We start from the raw sequence: 11503 nt of genomic DNA, 5'->3' as shown, positions 1-11503 counted from the left end.
GATGATGATGATGATGATGCTACTGGATGCTGGTAATGATGATGTTGAATACTGGCGGTTGATTCTGAGAATCGCGCGATATGTACATGTCGTCCTTGATCCTTATTGTTGCCGGATACTTCTGTTGTTGATGGGTCTCAAAGTAGCGCCCGGAATCAGCTCGGGAGAGAAAAAAAAACCTGAAGAAACGTGGAAGGGCTGCAACAAGAAACAGCCTCTATGCATATCCGGTGTACCTTCCAGTCGGTCCTCCTCATCTAAGATAATGAGAGGGATAAGAGTGGTTTACCAGTTTTCCTCCTAGAATGGCGATTCAAAAGATACCCACTGCTTCCCCTCCGAATGTTGGCATCCCATGGTGGCACCACCCTATAATCTGACAGGACTCGAAACCACCCGCAATGGCCGACAAAAGAACCGTTACCAGTACCTTCCTTCTTTCGGGTGCACTTCACTCCTGTGCTAATGGTTGATTTTGCGGTAAACATTCGGTTGCTGCCGAAGAATTGTACAACTCTGTGCTGAAGTGTGCTGCAGGCAACGAACTGGCTAGCACTTGTAAATTTGATAATGATGAAATTCGGCAACACTCACAAAGTGGTCCCAGAGAGGAATTGGGGGAATGTGTATTTGATATTTTTTTCTCATCCTTTTTACAGATCTACAGTTTTGTTGTGTATCTCGAAGTAAAACAACAAATATTTTTATCCGTTTTCATGCGGATTACGAAAATAAGTATTCTCATTAACACTTCCACCAAGGCTTCGACAATTTACAAAAAAATAGGAAAAAAATTTTAAATAAGAAAAAAACAGTATGATATTTTTGGTTTCTTTTAGTTTCACGATGACTCATTTCTGTCTGTTTGCTAGATATTTTTACAAAGTGAATTCGACTTAAGCGGTTCATTGACAGCAATAGAATTTTCTATCCCTATTGAATCTCTAGATGAAATGTAATAAATTGCCGCATTGTAACGCATTGGCCTGGGACACACCGGCAGAAGAAGAGTAAGTTATTTGTGCTGTTTAATCTGCACGGATGTATTCTTTGTCAATTACCTACATCAATCGAAAATGTAAACTAGCATTGCAATGCCGATCAAAACAGATGACGAGTAGGTAAACTGAGTCACTCCTCTGGATTTATTCAATTCACGACACTAAATGATCATGGAATGAAATCATCACATATGAATAAGATCGCTAATAAATGTTCAAATAACTAAGCCACGCGTGCGAACATCGTGTTAGAAATGCAAACATAATAATGATATGATTCAAGATATGTTCTCAAAACTCGACCAATTAAAAAATGCTCTTGGATTTTATCAACTTTTTTCGGCAAGTTTTAATATTAAAAAACTAAAACTTACCAGTTGTACTTTCTCGGTGATAAATCTCAATACAATTTAAAAAAAATGTATCCTATACAGAATCCGAGAAAACTATTCTAAAAGTTCTGATGATGAAGCATTTTAAATTCAATGATTTAAGGGGGATGTGATTAGCCATTCTAGGTAAGATAGACCGTATATAATGATATTGCACATAAATTTTCAAATTTTCGAGAAAAAAAAAATTCTGCCAAAATATCTCAACGAGTGCTAAAACATTTCAGATTTGATTGAAAGACGGACCTTCCTTTTCGTCGTTTGTAAGAATTTCTTGCAATTTTGAATTTTGAAAATGGAATATAATTAGTGACATTTTTATTTTCAATACGGTGGTTCCAGAGACCAGTGATTAACTACTTTTATTAACACTTTCTTCGCCATGGGACCCATATTCGGGTGACGAGTGTATTACCTGGGAAGCCCCGTCACATCAAAAACGGGTGACGCTCTCTTACTTAAGATAACCGCAAAGTTTAGCCACACATTGCAAACCTTGCAGCTCTCCCTCTTTACTATCTCGCTCCGAAAATTTCTTTGGGCCCGGCTAGTAAAACTACCAAAACGAGCGTGGCGACGAACGTGTTAAAGTATATATGGATTTTTTTAATTCCTCTATATATTTTTTTATAAATCAGGATGAACGAGACTTTAAAAAGATACTTGCGGGATCATTTCGGGGTTATTCATTTCAATTCTGCTAATATAGTGGCTCCAGAGAGGAAATTTCAAACCATGCTTGTAACCAAAAAACTTGTTTATTCATTTCCATTTGTGTAATCAATTTGTTGTCTGACTCAAAAACGATCAGATGCATTTTTTATATACTAACTCCTTTTATTAATTAATGAATTTATTTAGGTTAATAATAACATTGATTATAATAAATGTCATTCAGGTCAGCTTTATCTAGGTTACGGTTGAAAGGATTTTTCCAGCACGTATCCGCCGGACTGGACAAATCCTGGCTGGACAAATCCGGAGTGGACAAATCCGGGCTGGACAAATCCGGGCTATTTTATCTGAAAACCTGGTAAAAAACCGGGCATTTGATATAAAAATTGTCTACCGAAAATATCCAGGCAAATTTCGCCAAAACCCAGGAATTCCTCTACAGAAATTATTAAAAATACATGAAAAAAGTTTTTTCCATCAAAACTCATCAGAATATTTTATATCGAATTTAAGGCTTCCAAAAAAATCTTTCATGATTATTTTCATACTGCCCCTACTCGCAAAACAGTCCCATTTTTTTCCTTGTTGGGTTCCTACCACTGCGACCAGATGTTAGATCTTTTGCGGTTTGTCCCCTGTTTAATGTGGCTAATCAAGATAGATCACTCTGATTAATTTCAACAGTGTCACTTTCTTGTTGTTTAGCATTTTCCCAATCTGGAAAAACTACACGAATGAAGTTGACAACCTTCTTGGAACTTATAGAATATATTTCGGAAGGATCCAATATACCGTTTCCGAGTAGTTTTGTTCTTTTTCATATAAGACAAGGGCAGTCACACAGAAGATGCTCAGATGATTCCTTCTCAGCCCTGCAAAATCGACATACGTCAGAATGACTCTTGCCTATTAGTTTTAAATGATAAAGACATTCACAATGTCCTGTTATTAGTCCTGTAAATGTTTTAGGTCTTTTTTAGATAATGCTAGAATCTTTTTCGATTTGTAAACATTTGGAACAACCAAACGCTGTGATAGTCTTGCTCCTGAAATGTTCTTCCAGTTTGTTTCAACCATTCGTTTTACAATATTTTTGAATTCCATTTTTTGAAAGCAGCGAGAGACGCCGCAGAAGGGTTCAGGACCTAAAAGCGGTGTTGAGGAGCCCTGTCTAGCTAGCATGTCAGCTTTATCATTACCCTCAACTCCACAGTGTCCTGGTATCCAATATAAAGTAACTGAATTATTTTGAGCAAGTTTTTCAAGTGCCTCAATAAATTTCAAACTAATATTGTTGAACATTTCATTGACTTTAAAGATTTAAGTGCTGCTTGACTATCTGAAAAAATTACTATATTTGCATACCTGTAGCTTCTTTCCAAACATAGGTTTGAACATATGAGAATGGCGAAAATTTCGGCTTGAAATCTGTCACCCACTTTCCCATTGGTATAGAAATGTTTGCACTTGGACCTGTTATTCCTGCGCCAGCTGCATTATCCATTTTTGATCTATCAGTATGGAATAAAAGGGATCCAGCTCGCAATTCGGGACCACCTGAGTGCCATGTACTACGATTAGGTTCTAAAACACTGAATGAATGATTAAAGATTGGTTTAACTAATGTCCAATCCTGATTACGGCAAATGATTGGATTTGTTTTGTATTTGTCGAGAATTTTTGAGTGTCCTCTGTTGGCTCCCTCAAATCAGTAGTTTGTTGTTTTCTAGCTTTAGAACTTGTTTTTATGCTTCAAGTTGTACGCATTGATGAATCGGTAGGAGCCACAGCATCGCTTCCATGGATTTTGTTGGTGCACTACGCATAGTACCTGTTATGCATAAGAGTATAGATCTGTAAAGTTTGTCGAAAAGTTTTGTTGTGGTCTTTTCTTCTGTTTTAAGCCACCACACCAGAGCTACATAGGTAATTCTTGGTTTCACAATAGCCGAGTATATCCTATGTATCATCCTCGGTTTTAATCCCCATTTTTTACCAAAAGTTTGTTTGCTGATCCACAAGGCCTTAGTAGCTTTTTCAATTGTATGTTTTATGTGAGCATTCCTATTAAGCTTTTTATCAAGCACAATACCTAAAAATTTAGATTCTGAACGGAAATTTAGAGATTGTTCGTTCAGTTTTAAAGTGCCCAAATCTAGCTTGGTTTTCCTTGTAAAAGGAATGATTTTTGTTTTAGAAGGGTTAACTGTAAGTTCTTCTCGATCACACCATTTTGTCACGTATTGCAGTGCTTCTTGCATTCTATTAATAAAAAAAACAGTCCCATATAGAAAAACGAGCAAGCGAGAAAATAGGCTATTTCTGTTTTGGAATATATTTTTTGATTGTGATCACAACCTTCAACATAAACGAAAATCGTTTGACGGAATGTGTTCTAGGTTGTCATAATAAATTTAAGGACCTGAAATATTCGAGTTTGGACCATATTGGTAAGGTCAGGAGCACAATTTTACTTGTTATGGGACTGTTATGCAAGCATATAAGAGACCTTTTTCGTATCTACCCACATAACAGTCCCACACAGAATATGTTTAGCTCATTAAGCTACTTTCAAAGTCATTTCTGAACTTTTAAATGCAGTTCTCAAACATAAAAACATACTTTTGAGGAAATATCGTGAATTCCACATTGTTGGTTGAATATTTCCATGATTTTTGATTACATAAATATGATAGTTTTTCGCTCAGGAAGACATTCCTTCCTTCTTACTGACCTGCCTTCGAAAACTGCATAATTTGACATCAAGTGAGTTAAATCTTTTTAAATGATTCAAAGCAATAAATCAAAGATTATTTCGCGCCGAAAAAAAACATTGGAAAGTAACTTAATCCGTGGTATTTCACGTGTGGGACTGTTATGCGGGTATTTTACATCAGGGACAGTCACGAGTTGATATTTTTTTTCAACATTTCTATGTAGATTAACATTCTTCTTTTACTGTTTTATATTGAAGTCCTTTTTCGAAAATGACGAAATGTCAGGTTAGATGAAAAATAACGAAAATGCATATGGGACTGTTATGCAAATGGGGGCAGTTTAAAACTTGCTCAAAAATTTCGTTTTGGACGCATAAATAAAAAAAAATTACAACACAACACGGTTTGATTTGGCAAAAAAAGGTGGCTAAATCCGGACTTTTTAAATTAAATCTGGGCAACCGGGACGGACCAGAACGGACCGGACTTTTACCAAATTTTGTTTTAAATGTCCGTGCAAGCCCGGATAAAACCGGGTAATCTGGCAACCTTAATTTAGGTACAAATCAACGGATCACAAATTGATCCTAATGATACTTAGAAATAACACATAGGAAACAAATGGGTAGTACCAAACTACACCATGATGACATTCATGAAGCACCAATTCTTATTAGGGGTGTGTTCACATGTTTTAATCGTAGGAGCTACGTGAAAATCAATTGGATAAAAATTATGTAGTTTTTCACGTACGTGTAGTTTTTCTACGTGCAGATTATTTTGGGTGTAGATTAAAATAAGAATAAAATTTAGGGGAATTATGCGATCATTTTAACCATCATAAAGCTAGATTTTTATCTCAAATCATTATCTACTAGCAGCCCCATTTGTTTCGGATCAGACTGTCAAACACGAACATTTGTGATTGTGATAAAGACTACGAAGATTTAGATCATGTTGTGTGGCACTGTTCAAAATATGAACGCTATAGAGGAGAACTAATAGATTCTCTGAATAGAATATCTAAGTCTTCTAATACATCAATTAGAGATATTCTGGGGCAAAGGGATATGCAAACAATGAAGTTGATATTTGAATTTCTAAAGAGTGCTGGCTTGAAATTATGAAATAAATCAAGAACATTCAACGAATACCTGGAAACTGACGAAAAACGCACGGAATGTACATGAAGACGGAATACCCGGAACTAAAGGAATACCGTGGAATATCCTGGAACTACAAACGAAAAATAATAACTCAAAGTTAATCGGTTATATTTTGTAGAAATAGTAAAAATTAGTTTGTAAAAAGTCTTCGGCTCAAAATGATCCTGAATCAAGAGCCTTTAATATATGTACATACATAGTTTTGTCAATAAAGGAAAAAAAAAATAAAGCTAGATTTTTTTTCGCTTTAAAATTCCCAAAAGATCAGTTTTATCTTTGAAACAACTTTTGTTCTGCGAAAAAAAATATTGTTGGAGGTAAATTCTTCAACAGTTTTTTTTCAGAAATTGCATAACTTCAGGGGCTGAAAAACTAGATTTTTTAGTACTTTTCAGTTGTAATTTTTTAAAGTGCCAAAAAAAAAATTCTAAGTTTTAAATTTTGTTAAGACTATCTCACAAAAAGTAAATTAAAACAATGATTGGCTTGGTTTTATGCCGATTGAAGTGAACCCCGTCTTAAGCCGGGTTTGGGCTTTAGCGAATTGATTAAATAAAATAATGTCAAAATTCCAAAATTTGTATATATATCAAACGGTTGAATAGTGTACATTATACTTTTCATATCGCCGTACAAAGGTTTTATTGCGTTCATGAACATTTTACACAGCAAGGCCTGATTTTAATTTGCCTGATTTGGTCACTCTATCAATAGAGCGAAGGCTTTCCTTTCCTTTGCAGCTAAATGAACTAATATAAAAAAGTTTTAGAAACAAATTTAAATGCTTTTGGAAAATAAGTTTTTCAAAGCATAGGTTTTTTTTATAATATTCACGTGATCACACACATAAATTTTGAATAAAATTGATGTTCGCAGTGTTGCAAACCTTTTCCTTTTTGGATTTAATGCAATTTTCGGGAGGAATGGATCTATTCCCATCACCAAGTCAATTTATTTGTTAAAATTTTAAGCTATTTTAGTAAATTAAATGTTAATTTTAAGATTATAGTATGATTTATTTCTTGTACCTGAAAATAAAATTTCGTAGCGTCACAACGGTTTGCAAAACCGTAATTTAAGAAAAAAATGGCGCGTTGTGGTGTCACAAAACTTAATCGCTGTACAATAAATTGAAAGCATATTTTAAAATATAAAAAAAAAACAGCGATTGTTCGTTGTAACTAGCAGATATTTTTTGAAATTTTTATAAAATTTTATCGTATAGAAGAGCGGATTGGAGAGAAGTTTGATGAAAAAAAATCAGGAATGTGGAAAAAGCGACGCGTTTTGACGTCACGACTTCTATTGTTTATATTTTTATAAGGATTTTTTCTCAATAAACTGTTAAATTTATATACAATTTAACAAAAAAAATGATTTGCAAACGTTGTGACGTCCCGCTGGGATGGGTCATAACTATATTTATGTATCTATGGATTTTTTGAATTCCTCAATATTTTTTGATAAATCGGAATAAACGAAACTTGGAAAAGATACTTGCGGAATCATTAGGGGATTATTTATTTCATTTTTACTAACATAGTGGCTCCAGAGAGAGAATTTCATACCATCCTTTTTTCCTGAAAACGACGCTCATTAGACCGGTTCTTCTTTATGGGCACGAGACGTGGATATTGCTCGAGGAGGACCTGTGCACACTCGGAGTTTTCGAGTGACGAGTGTGAAGAATCATCTTTGGCGGCATGCAGAAGAACAAGAGAGAGAAAACAATTAGGTTGAAGTGGAAGAACTGGAATTCTTAACATCGACTTTAAACATTCATCAAATTCATAAATAGATTGCCAAAAGCTCCGTGTGGTGATTTTCGTCTCCCGATAAAAATATCTTAAGAAAAGTATGAACGATACTGGGCTAGGCTAGAAGACTACACTTTAAATAATAACCGAAAATCTTATGCTTCCAGGGTAGAAAAAAAATAGCTCTACCTAACCAACATAAATTTAACAGTTTCGTCAAGGATTTCTTTGGTCGTCGGATGTCCTTGTTACTAACTAACAAGCGGCAAGATTTTCTCACTCAATTCACTCTGTCACGTTTCACACATCGTAGGATAATGTTGTAGGTATATTCAGACCCAGCCGCTTATATTCACTATTGGTGCATACTTTCAATTATCTAAGATAGTGAAGTAGGTATGCTAAGGCAATAAGGGGAGAACATAGACATTCATATTAAATACCGTCAACTGGGGCAACATGCAACAATTTTCAACTTCAATGGCTTCTAAAAAACTTATGTTCACAGTTAATCGTATCCTTTATGCATCAAAAGTTTTAAGGATGCTGGGGCATCAAATTGGCATAGTTAAAAGAATTATTGGTTTCTTCAGTTATTTTTAATTTTCTAAAAACATGCGATTTTCACCCTCCTTAGAAAATGGGGTAACTAGCAACAAACTTTGTTTTTAATGAAAAATCTTATGAACACGTACGAAAATTCATAGTTTTTAATATATTTGCGATGCTTTAAAGACCATTACGCATGACAACACCAATTGCAGTAGTTTTCGGGTCTGTAAAAACAAATTTTCACATTTTTTCTGAAAATAAGGATGCTGCATACATTTAGGGGCTAAATAATACTACGAAAAAATTCCACAAGCTGAAATCATAAAAATAAATGTTTGGGATGAATGAAATTTAAATGTTTACAAACGCGTGAGGCAAAACATTCATATTCCAACACATGGAAACGAGATTTACAAGGTATTTCTTTGATTTGCATTTTGTAGCATTTAACCCCAGACACCTAACTGAATTTTAAAAATATTCATTTAAAAAAATTGGGTGATTGTTCGAAAAATATTTTACACCAACAATGTTGGTATAACATGAGGAAACCAGTAAAAAGTTTGTTGGCAATTTTATCAAGCCGATCCGTCATACTGGGTATAGTTTTTTTCGACTTCAAAACATGTTAAAATTTGTACATTTATTGCTCGATTTTTCAAATTTTACATAAAATAAAAAACTTAAGACAACTAGCTTAAGATGCGAGAAATTATGTCATCATCATTTTGTTATCATTAAAAGATAACTTTATTACAATACATTAAATTAAAAATTGATTCAATGTAGTGTTATATAATGTTGCATCGAACCCCGCTGTTGCATGATGCCCCGTTTGACGGTAGTTAAGTATACCATCCCCCACTCGTGTAGGCATTATTAGGAGCAAAATTCAATCATTACCGATACCCTCTGCCCTCTGTCTAATGTGGCAGGAAGAAAACTCAAGTACTTTTTGGGGATCGAACCCACTTGAGCAGGATCGGTAGCAGCAGCCGTTAGAGAAGAGAGTACGAAAACGACGAAGCCACAAGAGCACATAAGCTGAGAGTGGTTTAAAAATAAAGTCACTTATGCGAGGAGCTTTGTTTGGGAATAGGATTTTTTTTTCTTCCAACCCAGCACTATACTAACTACCCAGGAAGGTTTCAAAAGAAAATGGCTTAAACTTTGGTTGGTGCGGACCATTATGATCCTCCGGAAGAGAAATTGGGCCGCTCTGACCGATGCCTTCTATTGCTGCTGTAGCTGGTTGCAGGAAACGTACGTGAGGAATCACTTGATTTGATGAGATGCTGATAGGTCATGGAGCTTTAGGGAAGGTTTTTTTCAAACACATCGTTCCTTCAATATACAAGTTGAAAAGGATGATTCATTAGAGGCATGAATTCTCATACGAATTTGACCTTTCGGTCTAGCTATAGCGCAACAAAGTATCTAGAAACTGTTTAAGATTGTGCTCTTCAGGTCAGGACAAGAGGGCTGCATATTTTAATTGCGAAGTGAAATTGAAACGACCCACCAAGCTGTTAAAAATATTGTCATAATAATAGCTTCGAAGAATAAAAATAGATTAATAAGACGTCTCTACAATTAGGTTATCGAACCTTAATTACAGGATTTTCCTACATTCAGCAGATTTCAGAGAACCCCTTTGTCATTCTCGTTTGAAGAATGGTCGGAAAATTCTTTCATGTTGAGCACTCAAAGCATTTGGAGCAAAAAAACTTCAATGATCTCAAAGCGAGAAAATAAAATTTCAGTGGTTATTCGTAAATTCGAATTAAAAAAAAAATATTGTTACAATCAATTTTTGGAAAATTTCATTTAAATTCCTTTGATTATTTATAAATTTAACACCAGGGTGGCCCTAAATAGAATAAAAAAAACTCACATAATAAAAAAAGAAAGAAAACTAAGTTTCCATAACAAAGATACTGAAATTATGAAAACATGACAAAAATGATAAAAATGACAAAAATGACAAAAACAATAAAAATGACAAAAACAATAAAAATGACAAAAATGACAAAATGACAAAAATGACAAAAATGACAAAAATGACAAAAATGACAAAAATGACAAAAATGATAAAAATGACAAAAACAATAAAAATGACAAAAACAATAAAAATGACAAAAACAATTAAACTGACAAAAACAATAAAAATGGAAAAAATTAGAAAAATGACAAAAATGACAAAAATGACAAAAATGACAAAAATTACAAAAACGACAAAAATGACAAAAATGACCAAAATTACAAAAACGACAAAAATGACAAAAACGACAAAAATGACAAAAATAACAAAAATGACAAAAATGACAAAAATGACAAAAATGACAAAAATGACAAAAATGACAAAAATGACAAAAATGACAAAAAGACAAAAATGACAAAAATGACAAAAATGACAAAAATGACAAAAATGACAAAAATGACAAAAATGACAAAAATGACAAAAATGACAAAAATGACAAAAATGACAAAAATGACAAAAATGACAAAAATGACAAAAATGACAAAAATGACAAAAATGACAAAAATGACAAAAATGACAAAAATGACAAAAATGACAAAAATGACAAAATGACAAAAATGACAAAAATGACAAAAATGACAAAAATGACAAAAATGACAAAAATGACAAAAATGACAAAAATGACAAAAATGACAAAAATGACAAAAATGACAAAATGACAAAAATGACAAAAATGACAAAAATGACAAAAATGACAAAAATGACAAAAATGACAAAACTGACAAAAAAAAACAAAAATGAAAAAAATTACAAAAATGACAAAAATGACAAAAATTACAAAAAAGACAAAAACGACAAAAATGACAAAAAATGACAAAAATGACAAAAATGACAAAAATGACAAAAATGACAAAAATGACAAAAATGACAAAAATGACAAAAATGGACAAAAATGGACAAAAATGACAAAAATGACAAAAATGACAAAAATGACAAAAATGACAAAAATGACAAAAATGACAAAAATGACAAAAATGATAAAAATGACAAAAACAATAAAAATGACAAAAACAATAAAAATGACAAAAACAATTAAACTGACAAAAACAATAAAAATGGAAAAAAATAGAAAAATAACAAAAATGACAAAAATGACAAAAATGACAAAAATTACAAAAACGACAAAAATGACAAAAATGACCAAAATTACAAAAACGACAAAAATGACAAAAACGACAAAAATGACAAAAAATAACAAAAAT

At 33.2% G+C, this 11503-nt stretch overlaps 1 protein-coding gene across 1 annotated transcript in view; it reads right to left on the bottom strand.

The window, feature by feature from the left end:
• Positions 1-19: 19 nt before the first annotated feature.
• LOC129753821 (uncharacterized) overlaps positions 20-11503 on the bottom strand; it is a 15138-nt gene continuing 3654 nt past the window's right edge. The window contains exons 4-5 of the mRNA XM_055749671.1: positions 237-257; positions 20-159 (exon numbers count right to left, since the gene is read on the bottom strand). Coding sequence (XP_055605646.1) covers positions 20-159; positions 237-257 — 161 coding nt within the window. The remainder of the gene's footprint in view (positions 160-236; positions 258-11503) is intronic.

The sequence above is a fragment of the Uranotaenia lowii genome, chromosome 3, assembly GCF_029784155.1.
Source record: "Uranotaenia lowii strain MFRU-FL chromosome 3, ASM2978415v1, whole genome shotgun sequence".
Lineage (NCBI taxonomy): Eukaryota > Metazoa > Arthropoda > Insecta > Diptera > Culicidae > Uranotaenia > Uranotaenia lowii.
This window is presented reverse-complemented; position numbering and strand designations above follow the sequence as displayed.